The sequence below is a fragment of the Asterias rubens genome, chromosome 13 (assembly GCF_902459465.1).
Source record: "Asterias rubens chromosome 13, eAstRub1.3, whole genome shotgun sequence".
NCBI lineage: Eukaryota > Metazoa > Echinodermata > Asteroidea > Forcipulatida > Asteriidae > Asterias > Asterias rubens.
The window spans coordinates 440,022-464,129 of NC_047074.1; the positions used below are offsets into that span (position 1 = coordinate 440,022).

Sequence of the window (24,108 nt, forward strand, 5' to 3'; positions counted from 1 at the left end):
AACACCTTGATGTAGGTATCAAAGATGCCCAGTTGAAATTGGAACACCTTAAACACCTTGATGTAGGTATCAAAGATGCCCAGTTGAAATTGGAACACCTTAAACACCTTGATGTAGGTATCAAAGATGCCCTGTTGAAATTGGAACACCTTAAACACCTTGATGGTTCCAAGATATTCATCAAATAATTCTCACTGCATAATATGATGTTTGTAATTCTCGTTCTAATGGTAACGTTTAAAATTTGTTTCAATTTACTCAAGCATATTATTCTGCAGACTACTGGTTTCAAACCACATTGAGATTTGCTGATTTTTAATCCCTTGTGCTTGATAGATTAACTGCCAAAGTGATTCAATGTCTCGAGCCTCATAGATTAGTGGCTGATGTTTAATCCCTTGTATATGATTGATGGATAGTTGAACTCAGTCTCAAACCTGGTAGAGAAGTAGCTTATGTTTAATCCCTTGTCTGTGATTGGTGGATAGTTGAAGTGCTTCAGTGACACAGAGTCTCAAACCTGGTAGATTAATGGCTGATGTTTAACCCCTGGTGCGTGATTGGTGGATAGTTGAGCTGCTACAGTTTTTCAGAGTCTCCCATTGGCCAGTTTGATTGCTTTCAATAATAATCAACCAATGAAATTAAAGTATATCTGAAAACCAATTTCTAACTAATCACTGCACTCTCCTTTGTAAAAAGTTGCTGCTCTTTAAAAAGCTTTATTAAAGTATTAAACTAGTACTTGGTTTATCAGATATAAAGAGTGTAAATATTTCATAAAATGTGTATGTATGTGAGTAACTTGTTATTTGTATTTAAAAAATAAATTATGGCAATGAATTTTTTTAAATTTTACACACTTTCAGGTCACTTTTGTTTTTCGTTTTACTCAAACACCCCACTATGATGAAAAAGATTTTCTAATATTTTAGTTTAGGGAAAAGTAGACTATCAACACGAAACCTGAGTGTGGGGTTTGAAGGTCTGCTTTTATTTAATTGTAAATATGTTATTGTAAATATAATGACTAAGATTCTTTGTTTTGTATTGTAATAATTGTTAACCTTACTGTTGAACACAAAAATAACAGTAGATTGTAGATTCATATCGTTGCTACATCATAGGACCTTGTAACAGGAGGCAACTTTTACAAGCAACTTGGAGACAACCAACCACACCGACTGCAGTGCATGCTACAGGACCACTTTGGTTAAGTGCATAAGTCATTCTTCAAACAATGTCTTGTGATTCCCAAGAATAATATGTGAACATGGAAATGAAAATGCCTTTTCTTCTTGGAGTTTGCCTGGAACTGGTTGCTTGAAAATTGCATCAAGGTGACATGGCCTTAAGACTACATGTATAATTCAATTTTCAACGTGCTGTTAGGGATCTCAACTTTAGTGTCTGTGAATTTAAATGGTTCTTTCAGTCGGTATATTTTCCCTCCTTTATACAAAATAATACAAATAATGCAGACAAACCAAATATATCAAATTCTATATGTATATTTAGAAAAACTAAACCAATAAACTGCCAAGTACTAACTAAATATAAACAAAGATTGGTTGGTTCTTAAGTTGTTCTTTCATCGCGGTGTATGATTTAGTAATGAAAGATACTAACAACTTTAATTCTCTCTACAGCTGCTCAGCATGTGCTTTACACTTTTGCTTTCATTTTGAAGAAAGTATACATCAGCTAAGAATCAGTACCACAAGAAGACAGAAAACCACTCCATTCACTGTGCCACCAAGATTCATTTATTGTTAGAATTCTCCTTCATTCATATGGCAGTCACATCACTGGAAACCATTGAGAATGGCTGGTATCCTTTATATTACAAAAACCGCTGTTGTCAAGACTTAGAGCTTGGTTGGTCTAGTTGTACCTAAGCAAAATAAAAAGGTCAAAATAATTTGTTGGTTTGTGTATTGGACAAAACTGTAAAACCAATTGTAAACCTTTATTTTATCAATGCCAGAACTCCAAGTCTAGTTCCTGCGCTTACTTACCTGTGTATCAATGAGATTCTGTTGCATTACTAGTGAGAGCTGATCTTTCAGTTTGCGAACTTTGGCTGCTGTGAAAACTATAGACTCGTTCAGGTCTGAAACTACAAAAATATCAAATGTAATTTTTTGTTTACTTCAAACAAATTATTGTTGATCAAGCCAATGGACGAATGGTGGATGAGCAGACTTTGAATTGAATGAAACATTTTTGTGTGCGAAACTTGCTCCGATATAAAAAATGCCTGAATTTTCTTTGTTCAAAACTATTTGTTAAGGAATATTTAAAGGGAAATTGTAGTTTCTTTCCACAAGATGTATTCATTCTGTAACAGTTGCAAAAATCTACCCAAAATTTTACCTTTGTCTGTCTCAAACTTGTAACACTTTTTACGAGAAAAGGGCATGAGGACGATGAGATCACAGAATCTGTGCCACACTAAGCAGCTACTAAAGGTTGATGGGGAAACATACTTACTTTTTGATTTGTTGACGATTTGATGCAACTGATTTATCTGAAGTAAGAAGGCATCGAGTTGAGCCTGGGCAACCTCGGCTTCCTGTAGCCACTGTCTTAAACGTGCATTCACATACTGAGACTTCAGAAAAAATGTGATACAGAAAAGAAGTTGAATAATTATTTTTATTTTTGTTATTAGTAGACAACAGAAATGCAATCCCAGAGCTGCTGCATCCAGACAACATTGATTCAATTACACATCCAACAGTAATTGGCACAAAAACAGGATGATAGAAAAGTTCAGTTTTAGATGTGGGTGGGAAACCAATGCAATCAGGTAGAGAGTGAAAACCCAATCCACATGCAAGGGCCCGCTCTGATTCAAATCCGAGGTCCACATAGTTGAAGTCAACCGCTGAGCCAACCTGATCCCATAACCAAGAAGGTAAAGGCGTGTATGTTAAAATTAAGAAGGCGAGTGATCTCTTGGCCTAGGGAGTCCAACAGAAGCCAAAAGTCCAATAGCTCTACTTACACATTTGATTTGTTGTCTGAGTTTCTCTAACTCTGTATCCAGCTTTGCATCATCCTTAGCGTTGTAATCTTGCCAGTGGACCTGAAAATAAGAATCGCAAGTTTCCTTGTCTTATCTTATAGACCCATTGAATATGACATCACAAGCCTAAACAGCGCCCTCACCGAGGTCAATGAAGGCCTATCATCATCAGCTGAGAGTTGTGTGAGGTGCGTATCGCATACATGTTTCCAAGCCTTGAACTTTGCTCTTGAAGGGGCCAGCAATTTGACTCTTGTAAGGGGCACTTAAAAGCACATGACACCATAACAATTGTTGTGGGTGCCGTGGGTCATTTCGAGGCCCGTGTTTCCATTTTTTAACTCCGTGTAACGGTCAATGCAAGGGGGCCGGAATAGAGACCATGACCAATTTCATTTTTAGAGAAGCCAGACTCGGCTTTCAAAATTAGTTTGACTCATAGTTTTCTTTTCTTTAATCCCTGAAATACTCACCGCATCTTCTGGTAGAAGAACATTGCTTGGGATGTGGAAGAGATTCTTCTTGAGATACGTCTCCAGACGATCAAAAGCTTTATCAAATGTCTTCAGGAAGTGAGAGAATAATCGATCTGATGCCTTCAGCAATGAAAAGAAACAAATTGTCATTAACTAATCATGTGGACAAACTGTTCAGTTGAACAGTGATTCTTGTATTTAGGATTTGAGGTTTGGGTTAGGGTTAAGGTTCGTGTATTGACTTACAAACTTTATTAAGAAAAAGATTGACCTAGAAGAAGTTTACCTCTCTAACAAACTCTGGTGTAACCTCCTCTGATTTAGCTTCAGCCTGTACAGGGATAATCAAAATGTTAATAAATCGGATATTATTTCATTTGGTGCTTGGTATGTGATTAACGTAATCCCTTCTCCCTGATGAGTCGGCGGATTATGCTTCTAGCACTAGCAGGATGTCGATGTTATATGATTTGTTTAGTCATTTGTTATCAAAATTTCAGGGTCGATATATCATAACATAAGGGAAGAAAGAAAAATTTAAATTGATTTTAAAGAGTCAAAATTATAGATTATTTCATCTTACCTCACTCAGAAGAAATTTCTCTGTCACTTCAACCGAATCATTGAGATAATCCACCAAGGCGTTGTGAACTGCAAAAAAAAATCGGCAGAGTTGATCCGTCATCATTTCCTTGAAACATTCCTCCCAAAGATGCATCACACTCCTCCTAGAACTCTTAGGTTGGTACCGCTATCGTCACCACAAACCTCATATAGATCTAGGAGTACATCTGATAGTATCATGAGGGACTGAGAAAAGCAGCATCTTTTTTGTTATTTCAAGACATTTTAAAACAGTCCTCACAAAGATCCTTTACTTTTTTGAGTTGCTAACACTGGGACATCTTAATATTTCAGACATTCTGGACGGTAACAACTAGTTGACTAGTCTACTCCGCTCCTAGAGCTATGACTATGAGGTTCATTCCGCAATTGTCTCCACATGGAGATGATGGCGGAACTAACCTCATAGTTCTAAGAAAACAACTTCTCTATCTCCAACCCCTTCTTACTTACCTCCAACCCTAGTTGCAATAACGTAACCCTCTTCTGTCGGCAGGAGGGTTGCGCTATCGCAACTACTCCAACCACTTCTTACTTACCTCCAACCCTAGTTGCGATAACTTAACCCTCCTCCGTCGGCAGGAGGGTTGCGTTATCGCAACTACTCCAACCCCTTCGTACTTTACCTCCAACCCCTTCTTACTAAAATACTAACCTCCATCTATGAATGACTTCGGTGTGAAACCAAAGAACTGTACTTCATATTCCTTCAGGTCAGTCGTCAACTCTTCTTTATTTTCACCGACAATGGAGTCAGACTCTGCCATCGTCAAAGATGTCTTGTCACTTTAAGTTTTTGCTTTGCTCTTAAAAATGCATGAAATGAATCAATCAAACAAACAAACATTTGATTTAATTAAACTTGGACAAACAAATTGGCAATGAGTGAAAACAAGACTTTCTGGTTTACTTACATTTACAACGAACAAGTACAACAATTTTGATGCGCAAAGTGAAGTCATGCAGATAATTGTCTGATTGTCTGTCTGATTGTTTACGTTATTTGCAATATTTGTTAGTTTTAATTCTCACAAATTCGTAACCTTAGCAACAAAAGTGGGGCTATACTGAGTCAGGTCTATATCAACCCCAATCCCCGCCCCCCCCCCCCCAAAAAAAAAAAAAAAACTTGTCAGGTAGGCCTAATAATATTATTATTAATAATAGATGACTGACAGAACTAATTTTTCTTATTAAACTTTTTTTCTTACTTCAACTTACTTATTAGGTCGGTGCTCTTGACCGTAAATCTCATCAAACATTGACACCGTAAAAGTTAAATGATGCTCACAAAAATAAAGACAATTTTGAACTCACCTTTCGAGGACTTTTCATCGAAACAAATCGCGTAGCGCTTCTGGTATTTTGCACATCAAATTTGCCGCGAAATAAAAACCGACCGGCCTACCCAGCGCCATTGTTGATTGGCCAATATTGGTCTAAAGAGGGCGCTGCTACTACTTGCGATTCATTTTCGATTTAGCTTGGGGTAAACGAAGGAACTTCATACGCTGCTCCAGCAACTTTAACCCGAATTTACTTCGTTTGTTTCGAAGTCTAAGAACTTTTCAGCTGCCTGGTGTTTTTCTAAAAGCATTAGAGTATCAGAATTTGTGGTAAAGATGGACAAAATTGACATGAGCCTTGGTGAGTTTTGCGTTTCCGTTTTCGTCCCAATCCCCAGCCCACGAAAACAGCATACGGTGTTGTTTTGTGCACAGTATACGTGCAACTGTGTGTGTGCTGTGTTTACTGCCCAAATATGGATTGTTTTACTGTTTACCAAAGGCGGTGTGAAAAGTAAAATAAAAAAATAAATAATGAACTTTGACATGAACCAAAACTGCACATTAAATCATGTAAATTGTGAATAGACAATTGAATTCCATACAAATTAAAGTAAATTGTTTTTTAATATTATATAGTATTTTTGTATTGCTCTTCATTTATATTTTATTAAATCAATTGTTTTGTTACAGTTTGATGGGATCGCCAATTCCCAGGCTACTATAGTAAACATGTATCTTGAATTTGAGTGATTTCCGACCATTGTTGCAAAGTTAGCCTTTTAAGTGGAATGCCTGCCGTTTACGTTTATCAATCAATGACTATGGGCACAGACGGACACTCCACATTTTAATCCACACTACTACAGCCATTTTATTCCATAGTGCATAATATATAGGAAATTTTCTTGATCTGTATTAAAGCCATTGGACACTTTCGGAACAGAAAAAAATTAAAATTTCACACCTTTACAAATAACTTACAGGGTTTACAGAAGGTATTGGTGAAAGACTTCCCTTGAAATATTATTATTCCATGAAATGCTTTACTTTTTGAGAAAACATTACGACAATATCAATTCTCGATATTGAGAATTAAGGATTTGTTTTAAACACATGTCATGACACGGCCAAACGTGCGGAAACAAGGGTGGGATTTCCCTTTATTTTCTCACGGCTCCGATGACCGATTGAGCCTAAATTTTCACATGTTTGTTATTTTATATAGAAGTTGTGATACACGAAGTGTGGGCCTTGGAAAATACTGTTTACCGAAAGTGTCCAATGGCTTTAAAACCTTACTCTGACAAAGAAATGGATATAATTACTTTTTCTTTTTCTAATGTGTGGACTTTTTTTAGGGAAGTGAAATCTGAAGTTATTGGTAAAAATCCCACAAAAACAGCCACTGTAACATGTTCAGTGCTAGCAAAATATACAAAACCTTAATTTGGAATAAGCAAAAAATTTACAATTAATTACACCTTTTTAAGTGGGTTCAATCTATTTTTTATTTTTATTATTTTTTTTAAACCCTTTTTTTTTTAAATCAAGTCTACAATGTGAAGTAAAACCAACCTAAAAACAATGTGTACAATTTTTCATAAACGCCAAATTCAATTTCATAATTTTGTCTTGGATTTTTCATTTTGATGGTATTTGGATTGGAAATTAACAATGTAAGTACATAGATAGTTAAATTGTTAGTGTTTTTGTGCAAAGTTACTTTGTTGGTTAGACTAATGTAAAATGTATGCACAGGAGGTGAAAGTTCTTATGTGATCTGAGGGGCATTTTGTCCACACCCATTTACTGAATAGAAAAGTAAACAATGAAACGGTCAATGTAAAAAACCACAGTTGCATTCATCACCAGGGAATCCCAGCACCCTAGATTGGAATACCAAGGGCCTGGCTGCCACAGCCTGGCCTTGAGAACCCACAAACACAATCAGGCTTTGCTGCCTATGTAAACAAACCAATCAAAAGAGCTCTTGCTTTTTATGAATGGAGCATTAGGCTCCTTTTGTGGAGTTAATGGGCGGTGCCTGCATGAAGTGTGTGTATGTGTCTGAGATTTTTGGTTTCATGTATTGTTAATCTTTGAATAGAAGATAATTAATTTACAAACTGACCCAATGTTTGTCTCCTTGCAATTTGTATTGATTTTTTTTGCTCAATCTGACAACAGCTGGTGTGATTAAGAAAATATATAAAAAATAATTAAATCAGCTGGTGGTTGAAAAAGTGGTTTAGTTTCAAAGAGGTATAATTTTAACAGGAATACAGGCTGTTTTTCCTGCTTTTGTTTAATATCCTCTGAAAACAAATTAACTATTTGGTTTGAATATTTCTCAATATTGGTGTATTGATAGATGCTGTCATTTGATTGTTAAAACAAAACCAAAGATAGTCAAAAAGAAAATTAAGATAAATTGGCGGTTACTGTTTATAAATACTCTCTGTTGCTTTTTGTGTTCTACCTCCATGGTTTAAAATAGAGCTAAATTTCTGAAATTGAACCCATTATTATAATTGTATATGCTTTTTAATAGCAGAATTTTTGTGAGCAAACTTTCTGCTGCAGTACTTGAAATGAATACATTCACTTTTCTCTTGAAGCTTCCTGTAAGGCAAGGAAACTATAAGAAAGATTTTTGAATACTTTCTGCAGTGAATGTTAATTATTCAGATTCTAAATAATTATTTCTTAATAGATGACATCATCAAGCAGAGACGTAAAGAAACTCGCCAACTGGCAAAACAAAAGAAGCCGGCTGCAAACTTAAAGAATCGCCCCTCGGGTCCAGCCAGGCAGAAACAAGGAAAGAAAGCTGGCCCCGCCAAAGCTGGTCTCCAGGCTAAAGGTCGTGGGGGTCAACTGAAACAGTTCCGTGCTCGGATAGGAGGGAAGAAGACTCTTGCAAAGGGTGTGGCTAAGTTTCAGCAGCAGGGCGTGGCCAAAATGAACAGACTTCCAGCGAGAAAGGTGAACAAGCAGAGTCTTATGAGTTTTTGAAAAAATTTAAAATTCAATGGACATGCTCTGATTGTCTTGAAGCCGCTTTTAAGCGGCATCACAGTCAAAGTATTATCTGGGAAAACATGAGAGTAACATATTTATTACATTCAGTAAACATGCCTGGCATAGGCAATCACCTTGGTGCCCTTGGTCATTGTATAGATGCCCCTCCCTTAAAAGAACCCAAGAGGAATGTACAATTTTTTTATAGTGGTGCCCTTTACAAAGGAGAAATTGTCTTGGTGCCCTTGCCCTTTCAAGAACATAGTTTCAGGATATTGTAATTTCCGCTCATTGAGGTGCCCTTAACTTATGAAGGAAAAACTGCCTTGTCCTTACAAAAATAAAATATAAGGCCTGAGAAAGAACATCATTAATGGTGCCACTGCAAACTTCATTGTATAAATAAGTAGCCTCTTCAGGCAATTAGGAATCTTGAAGTTCTAATACGAGCTGGATAAAAATATAGAACTACAAATTATCAGTAGTCATTTTTATAAACCTGTGCGTGGATTTCTGTTACAGATCGGCAAACAGCGTGTGGCAGTTAAAAAAACAGCAGGAACACAAGTTGCTAATCGTTACATAAAGCAACAGCAGCAACAACAACAACAACAGCAGCGAGTTCAACAGACCAAGACAGCAAGACAGCAGCAGTTCAACCAGAGGAGAGGAATTCAGGTTTGTATTTATAACAATAGACCGTACTGAACATGACTCTTCACCATTCAAAAACCTGCCCTACAACATGGCATCTGTGAGCGTGTGCATGATGGTGTACGTACGTGTGCCATATAAATCAAACCGGGAACGCTGCATGCTGCCTGCTTTTTTGATGTACGCTTTGAGACGCGCATACGGTTTGTCCTTGAAGATGGCGTATTTCATAGCAACAAAGGGTTTATTCAATACGGGCTATTCCTACAAAATTATAATTATTGTTACCCTCTGAATATTCATAATAACATTTGCCATTGAGTCAACTAAACCATTTAAAACAATTCAACTGTGTACTGTGTAGGTGCATTCACTATAGATGTCATATTATTGCAAGCTTGTTGGCTTTGCAGATTTTGTCATTCAAAACCACAGTGGATGATATAAATGTACAATGATGTTTAGTGATTGTTTTTTATTTGCTGATGTCTATTAAGCACTGTGTACTCAATACTTTCCCGTGCCCTGTGAACCAAAATCTACAGGCATATCACTTGGGTGGCGTCCGAACCGACAACCTTTGCCATTCTAGAGTAGATGTCTTACAGGATCAGTATCTTGACATCATAATAATAAACTCTCTTCCCATCTTCTTTCAGACAATACCCCAGACACCACAGACAGCAACAAGGAAAAGAGTGAAGCGGCAGAATGTGGTCAATGTGCAGACAAATATCCCTCAGACAAACCAGCAACTGAGTAGGAGGCAAAAGCAGAAAATGAAAAGGTAAGTGGACAAAATTTAGGTACCTTGTGTTGTGTTTTTAATTTTATTTTTATTAATGTTTTATTGTCACTTGCAAAAATATAAAATTGTACAGTGAAATGCGTCTTGGTTTTGCGTGTCTAAAAATATGTTATACAAAAATACACACTAAAAACTTACCATTTCAGAGCTTAATGTTGTGAGCTTAATGTATAAGAAATGAGTATTGGTTTTTATAGCAGGAATTTGATTTGTCTGGTTGTTCTCAAATTTTCCTGATTTAAAAGAAACTTGTGTCCTAGGTTTTATTGAAATGTTTTCCATTAATAAAACCTCAAATTCGTTTCTGTGTTCACCATACTTTGTTGTGCCAAGGACAGGCCACATAATTTTTGCTGATAGAGCCTTCTCAGTTTATGGACCTAAACTCTGGAACAAACTTCCAAATCACATCAGGGACACAACATCCTTCAACACAATCATTCAAGCCACTTCTGAGAGCCCACTGGTTTCAGGAGACCTACCATCAATGACTTATTTTTGTCCTCTGTGCCTTAGTGCCTCTGAGCAAACCTTGTGACTAAGGTACTTTATAAATTCTTGATTAATTTATTTTAGATTTTGTTTTTATATGCAAGTCGCTAGACACACAAGGCCTGAAGGCCACTTCAAGGTGTGGGCTACAATCAACTATTTGTCCAGAGGTCGTTACCAAACACTCCTAGGGCTGAAACAGGGTTACCCCCTTTACAGTCCATACGGATGTAGGCTTGTGTATCATCCATCGGAAGCCTGGCTGGTAGAGCAAGAAAGCGCTACCTCCCCAGCTTTTGTTGATTTATTTCATTGTTTGATTTTTGCTTTGTTGTCCAATTTTTCAGGTTACAACAAAACCAGCAATTACCTAAGACAAACTTCATCAACACACAACAACGCCAAACCAACCAGTTTCAGCCAGCTCCCAAGAACTCCTTCATCAACACACAACGCCAGAACAACAACCAATCTAAGAAAGCTCAAAGACAGAAACCACAGAGAGTCAACAACCAGCAGAGGAACATCCCTAAGATCAACCCTAAGCTTCTCACCATCTCCATCAGTAACCCAGGGGCAGCACAGTGAGTTTCTTAAGTAACATTTGCATAATATTTACTCAAAGTCATAGGAACCGTTCCATTCCAATGGGTAAATCTTACTAGTGTCTGCACTTAGATTGTTTTACAAAGGTAAACTAACCAAGATGATAGTGAAACAAAACAACTAATTAAAAATAAATTATACCTTTGGTTTTTGGAACCGTTCGATTGTTTTAATCATATATAAATGTAGATCTATGAAAATTTTATTTCAAAAGGCTGTCACGTTTTTGAGATATTACTGAAAATCCAGAGCAAATTCATCCATGCAGGAAGAATATTCCCCAGTTGGAGTACACAATCTGAGAGAAGTTGCGCAGTAACTTCAAATTGGGGCTGAAAAACTGTCACCTAACCACATTACTTCAAAGTGAAATGTTACCATTTCTTACCAAAAACTTCTATTGCCATTACTTTATAGAGTGATTACCAAATGCATACCTTCCCTTTAAATATAAACACAACCTTTATTTCTGTCTTCTTCTAATTCAGAAGTTTCAAGCCAGTCAAGATCAACAGGAAGAAACCAGCAATGCAGGTAAGCAATCAAACTAAGTCTGGTCTGAGATAGTGGCTCTAGCCTCCTCAGAGCCTTGTCACTCATCAGGAATTGACAGTGCAAGTCCTATAAAGAGAAGAGAAAAAACAAAAGGGACGGGAACCCAAAAGAATTTTGACATGAGGTGTGTTTTAAGAGACTTTTTGAATGAGTGAAAGTGTCGTGGCCACACAGTTTAGAGCACCAAATTCTATTTCTGGTGTTTCTGATCAGCAGAGTCCCCAGTCGTGACACTTGTGTCCTTAAGCAAGACACTTTACCGTTGCTTCGTCCTTCGGATGGGACGTTAAGCCATCGGTCCCATGTGTTGTGTAACGCATGTAAAAGAGAAGGGGTTTGCCCCGGTGTTCCTGGATGTGGCTGCTTAATGCACCGTAGCACCTTGTAAACCCTTATACAGTGCTAAATAATTGGGTCTCAGAATTCATCACTGCAATAACCTTTCTGAAAGTTTGTATATACTCGGCGCCTCGAGTACCTTGTTTGGTAGATACGTGCGCTATATAAGACTTTGATTACATAAGACTTTATTACATTATTAGAGGTTTTAATATGAAGAGATAGCTGATTCCAGAGATGTGGCGCTGCAATGGAAAAGGATCTGTCCCCCCAGGTACGAAGAGATTTGACTTATGTTTACTAAGAGAGTTTCTTTGTTGTCCCCTCAGGTCGGTGGAACATTAAATGATCGATTCGGCCAATTCCAGCAGCAGCCTAAGAATGTTCCAAACAATTCGAGGAGGAAACAACAAAGAGGTCGAGGCAATGGTGGGCGCACGGTACTTCTCGTCTGAACACAAATATATTGTGAACAAAACAGCAACTGAAACATTTTGTTGTCAGAGTGCAAACACTGATGGTTGGTACCATGGTTATTGTTTCTAAAGACCCATGTCACACGATGCAATTTACAGGCTACCAGTTCCAGGCAAACTCCATGAAAAAAAAAGGTATTCACATTTCAATGTTCACACATTTTCTTGTTGATCGTAAGACATTGTTGAAAAAATGAGCCATGTGCTAGCAGTGGTCTAGCAGCATGCACTGCAGTCAGTAACCTCTAAGTTGCCTTTAAAAGTTGCCTCTTGTGACAAGGCCTAAATATGAAAGCAATATCAGAGACTTGTGGTAATGTCACCAACTTTTTCTGTGACATGTACAAAATTAGTGTGAGATAAACTATTTTTAGAAATAAGATAAATGGTGTAGTAGTGCAGGTTTATTTTTCAACCGAACGTCTCTGATTTCGGGTTATACTGTGTTAATTATTGTTTCCCTGCTGCAGAAGCTTTCAAGTTGACAAATTGACAAAAGAATTCTGGTTTAAGCTGCCAGACTGAGATGATGGAAAATTTGAAATGAACCAAGCTGAAATTTTTTAAATGGTTTTGTTTCTTTGCAATTCGTTTTATTCTGGTAAAGTATAAATACATTTGAATGCATTTCCCCCCTTCATTTTCTATGATTTTTGGTGTGTTTTTTACATTTGTTTCCCCCATAAGCGAAGTCAAATTGAAACTTTGAGTGTTTTTCACCGAAAGGATAACATTTGATGATAGAAAGTTCAAGCAGAACATTTTGTTTTTAAATGAGGGATTTGGTATAGTGAATGCTTGCTCCTGTTTTAGTATTCACTCTCCACTTTTATAGAACAACTTTATAAGTTTACTTTATTGTTTTGCTTTTAGAAGTAAAACCAATCATTAACTTCTGTGACAGTGCTTGGTTGGATGTTATTTAATTTTACGTTATTTAATTGTATTATTTGTATGTAGTTTTGCAGTGTGATGTTCTTCCAATTTCTGATGATTTAATTTTCTTTCTTCCACTGTTATTTCTTTAATTGTTATGTGTTTGTATCTACTTAGTAAGTTAATAATAGAAACTTTATTTGGAGCCGATGAATTATTTTATTATTGTTCATTTGAGTGTATAGTGTAGAAAAAAACCTTCAAATTCAATGTTTTTTATACCCAGTTATACAAATTGGGGTTGAACTCTGTTTTGGTATGTATATAACTCACAAATAGGAAAAAAAATAAAACAAAATAAAACAATTGTCAGGGTAAACATTAAGGACGTATTTTATTTAGATTTGAAGCCTAAAAATAAATTCTCCTCAATGTCCGTTTTTCATCAAAGACACTGAGTTTAATTCACCACCATCTTGACCCAAGGAAAGGACAAAGTCAGGACACATTTAAGAGAGGGAAATATAATTACGTTTCCTTGTTATAATTGCATTCCAATATTGATTAGAAAAACAAAACATGCACACACACCGGTGCCTAGCAACAATACAATTTCATTTCAAACAAATTGAAAGCAATTCCCTCATAAAAGTTCTTATTTCTCCTGGAATGTTATTTAATTATAGAGATACTTTACCCTTTGCGTGTAAGTTTCGTTCACCAGTCATTGGAAACGGGAACAATTTTCTTGTCTGAGATTTAATTATAAAAAAAAAAGATAAAACAAGGTCTGCAGGAGTTGTATTTTAAAGACAATGAAGAAGTAGAGGGTTGTTATTAATTGAATTACTCCAATTTGTTTTATTTTTAAAGTCTGAGGTAAAACGTTTCTTTTGAATGTGTTTAAAATCGGTTTTAAAAGTATAAACAATGTAAAAATTAACTAATAAAACAAACTGTTTATTGTAAAAAACAAACAATATCAAGTCATTTATTGAGGTTGCCCAGAAGCTATTCTTGTACTTATTTACAGTTTCCTCACAATTTTTTCCCATTTTCTTAACAAAATGATCGGTAAAAAACATACAGAGACAACTTAATTAAAAAACATTCTTATTCAAAACAGTCATCCGAGACCTTAAACACAGGTGGGCGAGCCTACTGGTGCTAAATTTATGTGCAGGGGCCGCAAACTGACAATTCTTCATTAATGTTTCATAACGTCTTCAGGCCATAGAGTTACAGCTCAATGCTCTTTTGGATGTTCACGCTTTCATTAATAGAAAGTAAAATATTAATTAATTTATTAATTATAATAAATTAATAATTGGGTGACTAATAACTTCTTACTGGGTACGCCATGCCAACGGGTACGCCTACATTTTAAATTAATTTGGAGTTGAACAATACAAAGTGACTACGCCTGCTCATTAAACCAAAGGCTGTAGGTTTAAGTCCCACTTTGGCAATTAATTGTCTAACCCAAAATAAAAAAGTAAAAAAAAAAAATGCACGGTAAATCTTGACAAAGTACAAACTGGAGAGGGCGGGCTTTAAACCGCATGGTTAAAAATTAAACTTGTACTGAGTGCGCCAAACCGCCGATGGTGCCGTCCGTGCGTTGCGCTTAACACACGGCACGTACACACACGTCCACAGCACGAAGTGACAATTATCTCAAAAGGCAACTGCCGTTCAATCAAAATGATACTGAAGTTTTTCAGTGTAAACTTTGCGGAGTATTTTCACCTACATGCTGTGGATTGTCTGGGATTTTGAATACTGACTTAGGACAATGGAGCCCTGGATTACTTTAAGAAGGAGTGTCACATTTCTTGCATTTATTTTCGTGAATTTAGCGGCATGGACAGAGAACTCGGCAAACGCAACGGTAAGTTTGTGTGTTTTTGTTTCAGACCAACTGGACCAACAACTGTTACTGTGGTGTCCCTCGCACTCTGAATGTTTTGCTAGTGTTAATTTACCAATGGATAAAATCAATGTTAAATCTGTTCTTTTATCCTCCCGGTTCACCAATATACTTTATTAGCTTTTCTAAAACGAGCTTTGTTTCAAAGTTTTCTGGAATGTTTGTTGTCTTTTTTTTGAGAGTTTGGCTCGGCCATGAATGATTGCTTGGGTCACCAAATCTTTATTGTGAAACTGTTGCTAGGCGCTTAGTACAAAACAACGCGGTGTTTGGTGTCACATTTCACAAACTGTCAACCGTTTTTCGGTGCAGGAGGGATATCCGAGGCCATGCAGATATGTGGGTTCATGTATACTTGGTTGTGGCGCTTGTAATAAACTATGTCTACTGTCATTTGAGAATATAGATCATTACAACAGATTGAGCAGTGACTACACAGTTTGTAAATTGGGAAAAGTTTCCGTATGGCGCCACCACTTTTTCATTCGATATGAAATAATATAGTATCTAATTTACCTCAAAGAGATATCCCTTTTTGTAAAAATGAGGGGAAAAGTGGTGGCGCCATACGGAAAGTTATCCGATGGTATTGTGGTAGTTGAAATTGTACTAGATGTCATCCCCTATGTCAATTTCCTGTGTTTTTTTTCACTGTTCATTCATGAATTTTGTTAAACACAAATTGCTTAAAAAAGTGTTGTCTTTTCCCTAAATCTACTAAAATTAAAAACTATCCAACCTCATGAGAATGTTATGAATAATGTTAAGTTAGCACTGACATTTTCAATCATCAAGTTTTGGACTTGGGACAACGACAATTATAATATAAGGGAAATTTTCCAACAATGATCATCTTCATAATTATGCAAATCTGTACATTTTAGACCCAGAAACTAGGGTACTGTATTCCTACCTATTTTTGTTTGTCATCTTCAGTTGTAGTTCATTCCTTCATGGTCGAACTAACAGTAACACGATCAAAGGTGACAACATTTCAATGAAAAGGCCCTGCAGTGCCCCAGTAATTACTGGGTCTATTCTAATTCAATCTTACCATTGTTAGTGCACACTCTATAGTTAATTGATTAATATTTCTTTCATTATATTAATTGATAATTTTTCTTTTTATGGACAGTTGCAAACAGCGTGTGACCTGCCACTGGTCCAGGGTGAGGTAGCCTGGCAGGCAAACCTAACAGAGACAATAGTGGATGTCATATGGAATTATGGAAAGGTATGTCCTAGCCTGGTTCAACCCACATTTATCATAGTTTGTACTCAAGATTGTCTTCTTTTTTAGTCCATAGGCTATGGATTACCAAACACAGGCCTTGAACTTCGTTCTTGAAGGGGTACAGCAATTTTGCTCACCTCTATTATATAGGGAAAATGTCAATTGGAATTGGAAATTTATGAAAAGCACCACAGCAAAAAGCATTTGCTGTGTGTTTTGTTGGTTAATTATGGTTAATTGAAGGCCTAAATGGCTAAAACTGTTTTCCATTACTTAAATACCGATGTAATTTATTATACTTGCATAATTGCATAACCCCAAGGTGACCGTTTGTTTCAAATCACATCAAAGTCATGTCAAAATGATGACGCACCAAGCACCTTTTATTGGATCTATTTCTAGTCTGGGAAGAAATGCAAGTACTGAGTGTTTATGACTTCAATGGTTCAATAAAATATTTCATCTTTCATCAAATAAAAATATTCTCTCCATCACATGCAAGGTGCAAAACATTTATTAGTTGCTTTACACAACATTCAAGTAGGTTTTTGTTGATAAGGATAAAACTATAAAAATAAAATTATGTGATTGTGCAAGATTGCTTTTTGGCATCCATTTACTGCTGCGTACCACACATTGTGTGGCTGTGTTTTTACAAATGTGGGGTAATGGGACGTAAATGCACTGCGAATGGCACCAAAATGTACGCTGTTTTTATGTAGGGCAGGCCATGCAATGGTTTGATGACTGAATCTCCCATGACATACATGTAAACATGGCAGTAAATTAAGGTAAATAATACACTTTATAATATCACATGGTGTTTACACCAAACTGTACTGAAATCAATCAAATAAAAATACATAAACATTTGAAAAGCAATTACATAACCCTGTAAAGTGCAAACAATTACTGTTTGTTACTAATTTATTCCATCAGTTAGAATTTGCATTCCTTAATGAACAGCTTGGCCTGGCAGTAATGATATGAGTTTCCTCTCACATGTAGAATATTTATCTACCCTCTCCCTCTCCCTAAAAAAACAATACATCAATAAACAAAAAAAATCAAATAAATAAAACAAATAAAAAATGGAAATTAAGAAAAACAGAAGAGAATCAAATATTAACTAAGTAAATAAAATAAAAACAGAAACAAATAAATCAAATTAACCGTGCAAGGTATCGACAAAAAAGTATCATAAAAATACTTGAAACAAAATAAATAAGTTTATGAATAAATAAGAAAACAAAATAATCCTTGTTATGTACAGACAACTGAGGTTGTGCCGACGATGGAGAATTCATAATTCCATGGATTTTTTAGATTTAGTTTTAGTCTACAAAAAGTGCCGCACACAATTAAATCATAGGGTTGCTGTACTGTGTATACACATCGTCTTTTAATACATTAATGGAATTGGATTTAGTTTATGCATAAGTCCCTTACTGCCTTTCGTCATCGCGGCTTTCTACCCGAGAAGAAATTGTACTCTTCCATGAATAAAAAGGAAGTTGAATCCGTGTAATTTACTGCCAATTGTACAAGCCAGTAGACTCATAGTACTCGTGTTGCCAAGCTCTAGTACTTAAGTACCTAGCCCTACAACCGAACAGTATTTTCTTGGTAAGTGACGAATGATGCTGCACGTACTTTACCCGTGTGTCCTATGCAATTCATTTTTAGTAATATGTGTCAAGGCCTGTGCTTTGTTTTTGAAAGGGCAAGGACACCGAGGCATTTTTGTTCTTGGTAAAGGGTACCCTATAAGGAAATTTTCAAATTTCTACTGGAGGATTACAAGGGCACCAAGGCAATGACCATGGCATGGGGCATGGAGGCACTTGCCTTTGTTGCCTCCTTGAAATATCAGGCCTGTGTGTGGTAAAATGGCAGTTTGCACATTGGGACAAGAAAGGGAGAAGCTGGGCAGAAGCTGTGTACACAGCGAGACCTTGGTTCTACACTTCATCTTGTGTGTGTTATGTCTAACGGGACACTTTGGTTATCAGTAACTAGTCATCTGTGTGATCATTTCGTTCTTCTCTGGCGTTTGTGAGGTATCAAGGGATTTCTCTTGGTGGGATGAAGAGGGGCATGGGAAAAGAAGGATTAGGAAGGATGGGTAAATTTGACCAAGAAATTAAAACACAAACTGAAAATACAACTACAATTTTGATAATAAAGGCAATGAGCAATGGAGAGATGTTATTTACTATGGAACATAGTGAGAAGCGGCTCCCTCTGAAGTAACAGTTTTTGGAAGAGAACTAAACTACTGGAATCTTAGGCCTGAAGCATTTCTTAGGTATATGAAAGCACACAAATTTCTGCAGCAAGGGTGTTTTTTCTTTCATTATTTTCTTGCAGTTTCGATGACCAATTGAGGTCAAATTTTCACAGGTTTGTTATTTTATGCCTTGTTGCGATACACCAAGTGAGAAGACTGGTCTTTGGCAATTACTGAACGTGTCTAGTGTCTTTAAGGAACTACAGCAGTAGTAAGAGAAATTTGAATTTTTTTCTCATGATGTCACCTTTATTTCTTTTTGAAAGGGCTGCCTAGGGATGTTTGAAGTTATTTACCTTAATGATTGATAGGCAGGTGTCTTGAGACATTCAAGGTGATGAGGTCGCAATTTGCCCGCATCTTAAAGACAGGTTGCTCTTATTAGCGTCGATCTAGCGCTGATGAAAAGCTGATTAAGAAATGACCATTTGGTTGACCATGAAGGAAGGAAAGAAGACTTCCTTCACAGATTGACCAAGTATTAAGTGAGTTTCTTAACTTAATTGCTGCTTAAGACATTCTGAGCAGGAAACTTCTTCTTCGCTGCGCTTGTAGTTTTCCTCATGTCTGCTTCACACTCTGAAAGATATAATAAATTGTATTAAGTAAGAATCCAGAGTTCTCTTCCAAATCACCTCACATTCTGATTGGATTACTCCCACTGACTTCATTAACGACTGTTGCTATGGTAACGCCTAATCTACTTATCCCGCTTGTTGGGTCTGGATAGAGTCTTATTCCAGTTGTTCTGAAAAGATTAAAGGGATTAACGATAGAGGATTCATAGGCTTGAAAAACATGCTTCATTTACGATGGTCTCAGAAAATGCAATGGAAATTCAGAAAACCTAAGTAAGTTTCTGAATAAACGGACGGATATATGGAAATGGCAGAAGCCGTTATGCAAATTTGCATTCAGTAGAGTATGATTCATCACACTTTATGTTTGCAGGAATTTTATAAACAGGAAAAGGGAAATCAAATAAAAAGGGCAATAAAAAGACTTGGAGGTGACTACTATGAGAAAATTGTGCAACGATACCATAAAACCACCTTGGCAGACAGCACGTTGGGACAAACTATAACACTCGTACCCCTTGTCAAAAATGTGATTATACGCAGGCCTCTGATCCAATAAACCAACGGCAATTGCTGTGGTGCCCTGTGCTTTTGCTGTGGTGCCCTTAATTTGCAAGGTTTCACTACAAATTTACATTTACCTCATAGAAGTGCCCCTTCAGAGGAAAATTGCTGTGCCCATACAAGAGTGAAGTTCATGGCCTGCATATAGTGAAATTGTCACAGGCTTGTTTTATCATACTTTTTTTGAGACGAGATAGTATTTTCTCTGCAGAAAACACACTCCTTATATTGAACAACAACAATTTATGACAAGTAGAATTCCACAGCGATACACAAATTTAATCATAAAAAGGTAAAAGAAAATGCAGCAAAAAAGTAATAAAAGAGATTGATACTATGTGTATGACCTTTTTGTAAAGTTGACTGTCAACATAATCCTCCAATATTATCCCAGCCTTATAAACACAGTCTCCTGTGATAGGATTAAACTGAGTTAAACCCCTTAGGCTACTCCTGATTGGTGCCTTGTGGAAGAATACTAACCAATCACAGTTCTTGTTAGTCATATACCTTCTTGCTGGAAGGCGAAACATTACTTAAAGTTAATTGCGAAGTAGGCATTATGCAGCCAGTAGCTTATAGCCCTTAATGATGATGGCTCATACATTCTTATCTGTTCCACCTGTTTCATAAAGGGGTGGTCAACATTTATTTTTAGGAAGATTACTAAATCCATTCCTTTAGTTCCAAGAAACCCCCTTGGCCACCTCCCGAAAAGGCGGGGGAATCAGGTTGGCTCAGTGGTTTCTTTCACTACCCTGGTTCGAATCCTACCTCGGATCAGATTGGGTTTTCAGTCCTTACTTCATTGGGTTTTCCCCCATTTTGGGTTTTTCTCCCACATCATCAACTGAACATTTCTTTTTGTTCCCTATTCATTCTGTTCTTGGCGCTAATTTTGCTGTTGGATTGTAACAAAAGAACTAAAAACAAAAGAAATGTATTTTCACAAGTAAGACTTTTAGATGGATTGTTTTTGATGTAGGGCCTACATATTGTACCAGGCATGCAACTCTTCCGCGTTTCCGCGGAATTCTGCGTTTTTGTTTTTTGTTTTTTTTAAATGTGAAAAAAAAGAAGATAAAAAAGAAGGAAAAAAAAAGTTTTTTTTTCCCCCCCCTTTTTTTTCTCTCGTTTTTATTTTATTTAGCCTAATACATGCCTGGCATTAACAGTGTACAACTACAATCATGTAAAATAAGCATAGTACATGCTAAAAATGCACCTAAGAGCATAATAAACCTCAACATTTTCTAGGGTACCATTGTGGGTATCATGTCTAGTGGCGTTTCGTCTGCATCGCTCCGCACTTGCCTTGTGCCTTTGAAAATTTTCCTCTTTTTTTTCAATGGGCAGTTGCATGCCTGTTGCACATTGTACTCGGCAAACAGATTCAGACAAAAAAGCTAAAGCTGAAAATCCTGTCATATTTTACAATGATTCTCTTTTGGATTGTATTACAGCGACGCATTATGTTTTATTATTTGTGTCGTATACTTTTAATGGCTTTTCCAGCAATCGAGTGCAATCATACAGCATTATACTCAGCAAATTGTCAAGTAAATCAACACCTGTTCTCTTCATATACCCAACACCTCCAGAATTACCTGGGGTTATTCCTCTTCCTTTTGCAGGAAGCTTCAATGTGTATTCTTCATTATTGATGATAATGTTTTCATGATGTTGGATCTAATTTCAGGAGAACTGTAATTCCGAGGTGTCATGTTTTGGAGTCAACGGCACCAAGAATATCCCCCTTGATGTTCAGCTTAAGCCACTCCAGATACAGCATGGGCAGTTTGTCAGGTAAGCCAGTCACTTCAAACTCTTTCCCATAATTATTGCCTTATGTCAGATTATTTCCCAGTGGTGCACTAGGAGGCGGGCAGGGCAGGGTGGGAGCATTGAACAACAGATGTGAAGGGTGTGTCAACATTTACCCTTCACTGCCTAAAGGTTTCTTGGTTGTTCTCCCTAAACTGTCACTGTAGTCAAAATGGTTGGACTTGGTAATCACAAGGTTATGGGGTGAATCCTACCAAGCTAACTAAAAAACATAGTCATCTTATTCTAATGGTTAGACTGAAAGACTTGTAATCACAAGGGTGTGGGTTCAAATCCCTATTTAACAGTGACTAGAATAAGCATTGTCATCTTATCCCAATGGTAAGACCAAAGGACTTGTAATCACAAGGGTGTGGGTTCAAATCCCTATTTAACAGTGACTAGAATAAGCATTGTCATCTTATCCCAATGGTAAGACCAAAGGACTTGTAATCACAAGGGTGTGGGTTCAAATCCCTATTTAACAGTGACTAGAATAAGCATTGTCATCTTATCCCAATGGTAAGACCAAAGGACTTGTAATCACAAGGGTGTGGGTTTGAATCCTGGAAGCTAAAGGCTGATTTCACAATGACTAGAATAAGTATTGTCATCTAGTTACTAAATCACAATTTCTTGACTTATTCAATCCATAATGGTAGACTTGAAACCAATGTTTATAATGAGAGAGATTGACTGTTGCCAGCTTGGTGTTTATATCCTTTTGTGGGAGCTTTGCCAATTTCCCTTGATGTCGGGAAGAATAGATCATCATTTCCTTTGGCAATTCTTACTCATGAGACATGGTAAAAAAACATTGCTAACGATCACAACAGTCTCATAATGCGAGACAACCATGGAATTCTTGTTGTTAAGTTTCTGTCATTTTATTTATTGCAAACAACAAACTTTGGGTCCAGCCTTGGGAAAAAAAGACAGCTAAATCAATTACACTTGACTAATGATGGAGTAATTAAGTCTGTCTTGAATTCTAAAATCAAAGTGGGATTGCGTTGTTTTTTCCCGTCATCTGTAAGATTCCGTTGGCATTTGGTCGTCCGTTGGCACTTGAAAAACCATTAATTAGTAATTATGTTCAAGTTTTTTGCTCACAAACAAATCTCAAAAAATGTATTGATTTTACTTCACCGTCTTGATCGCTAAATAACCTTATCGCATATTAATTAAGTTTTGTTAGCGGCGCACATGTCAACGCCGCAATCTTGGACTTAATTAGTATACGCCATCCAAGAACAAGGGATCGTTATCTAACAGGAAGACAGGAAGAATGAATTTCAAATCAAAAGGTCTTGGAGGGATTTGCGGAAGCATCCTGAAAGATGAATAAATTCCTTGGTGTCTTGAGGAGGCAGAGTACCTGGTGGTTCTTGAGAGGGACTGTAAAAACAATCTTCCGATTAATTGTCTGACTGTGTATGACTGTAGGGAAGTAAAGAAGTCTTGTCATAATATTAGTTGTGTATGTGACGAGAATCCCAAGATGTGCTGAAGACATTGAATGAAAGACGTGGCTGTTGTACAGAAACGGAATACATCATTTCTAGCATGTAGTCACTGGAGAAATTAATACATAAGCCTACAAGGTCTTATCTTTGTTTTAGGAAACAAAATTTTAACTGGGTCAGTCTTGTGAAAATAATTGGTTTAGTCCTTGTGATATTACAATTGTTAACTCTTTGGCTTTTCACATTATTTGCTGTGAAAGAATTATCAAAAATAATTGTTTTGTTTTTCTTTTTAGTCTGGCATTGTTGTTTTTCTGTATAAATTACCTTTATAGTGATTTCTGCTGTAAAATAGACCTTTGAAGCCAACAATATATTGCATTTTTGAATTAGTTTTCTGTCGTCACCAATCTAGTTTAAACACCCTGTTTCTATCTTTTCAGATTTAAGGGCGTAGTCAGTTTATAGACAATTCCGGATGTTTATTTGTGAGTCAATACTCATCACACAATAAAACCAACCGCAATATTATTGTAATTTATTCTCTAAACAAGTGTACTTGAACACAGGTGTCGTCAGTGCCACTACCTGAATAAACACCCTCCCATAATTACAATAACATTCACCATTTAAAATGCACAACCCTGAACAAAAATTTCACCAAAATAAATTAATTCAACTGACGCATGAATCCAGTCAATTGTCATCCATAATCAATTTAATTCCAGCCAAAACGTAAATTTTGAGAATTCCAGACTAGATTTGGAAATATTGTTACCAATTTTACTTGGCATTTTGATTTACGTTAATTCTTTATCAATTTATTTACTCTCTAGGAGGAAGCACTCCAGATCACGCTGAACAGTATTTAACATTATTACTGAAATGTCAGAGTAGACAATTTGCGTCACAACTAATTACTGTCGTCTAGTGCTCGCAATGATTGTATCAGACAGATCTTTTGCTGCAATAGGC

The 24,108-nt window shown here is 36.6% G+C and overlaps 3 protein-coding genes across 4 annotated transcripts in view; 2 read left to right on the plus strand and 1 right to left on the minus strand.

Moving 5' to 3' along the window:
• Positions 1-22: 22 nt before the first annotated feature.
• On the minus strand, positions 23-5,553 carry LOC117298978 (protein MIS12 homolog). The gene is made up of 10 exons (XM_033782380.1): positions 5,449-5,553; positions 4,787-4,937; positions 4,091-4,158; positions 3,794-3,838; positions 3,505-3,627; positions 3,011-3,091; positions 2,494-2,614; positions 2,019-2,119; positions 159-1,894; positions 23-107 (listed from the first exon to the last, which is right to left on the minus strand). The coding sequence occupies exons 2-9, from the start codon at positions 4,896-4,898 to the stop codon at positions 1,862-1,864; spliced, it is 684 nt and encodes a 227-aa protein (XP_033638271.1). The 5' UTR covers positions 4,899-4,937; positions 5,449-5,553; the 3' UTR covers positions 23-107; positions 159-1,861.
• Positions 5,554-5,607: 54 nt separating this feature from the next.
• On the plus strand, positions 5,608-14,166 carry LOC117298976 (adenylate cyclase, terminal-differentiation specific-like). The gene is made up of 7 exons (XM_033782378.1): positions 5,608-5,778; positions 8,134-8,405; positions 8,964-9,119; positions 9,755-9,882; positions 10,743-10,979; positions 11,490-11,535; positions 12,225-14,166. The coding sequence occupies exons 1-7, from the start codon at positions 5,754-5,756 to the stop codon at positions 12,348-12,350; spliced, it is 990 nt and encodes a 329-aa protein (XP_033638269.1). The 5' UTR covers positions 5,608-5,753; the 3' UTR covers positions 12,351-14,166.
• A 700-nt stretch (positions 14,167-14,866) lies between these two features.
• LOC117298316 (delta and Notch-like epidermal growth factor-related receptor) overlaps positions 14,867-24,108 on the plus strand; it is a 67,680-nt gene continuing 58,438 nt past the window's right edge. The window contains exons 1-3 of one of the 2 annotated variants that reach the window (XM_033781494.1): positions 14,867-15,138; positions 16,313-16,411; positions 21,543-21,649. In XM_033781494.1, coding sequence (XP_033637385.1) covers positions 15,043-15,138; positions 16,313-16,411; positions 21,543-21,649 — 302 coding nt within the window. In that variant the 5' untranslated portion in view covers positions 14,867-15,042. The remainder of the gene's footprint in view (positions 15,139-16,312; positions 16,412-21,542; positions 21,650-24,108) is intronic. The other variant, XM_033781493.1, reaches the window with a different exon arrangement.

Bases quoted from the DNA above. Each gene is read 5' to 3' on its own strand.
- LOC117298978 (XM_033782380.1), bottom strand. From the start codon at position 4,898: ATGGCAGAGTCTGACTCCATTGTCGGTGAAAATAAAGAAGAGTTGACG. The intron at 4,159-4,786 runs GTTAGTATTTTA...TTTTTTTTGCAG, and splicing joins GAAGTCATTCATAGATGGAG to TTCACAACGCCTTGGTGGAT. The intron at 3,628-3,793 runs GTAAACTTCTTC...TCATTGCTGAAG, and splicing joins CACCAGAGTTTGTTAGAGAG to GCATCAGATCGATTATTCTC.
- LOC117298976 (XM_033782378.1), top strand. From the start codon at position 5,754: ATGGACAAAATTGACATGAGCCTTG. The intron at 5,779-8,133 runs GTGAGTTTTGCG...ATTTCTTAATAG, and splicing joins CAAAATTGACATGAGCCTTG to ATGACATCATCAAGCAGAGA. The intron at 8,406-8,963 runs GTGAACAAGCAG...TTTCTGTTACAG, and splicing joins ACAGACTTCCAGCGAGAAAG to ATCGGCAAACAGCGTGTGGC.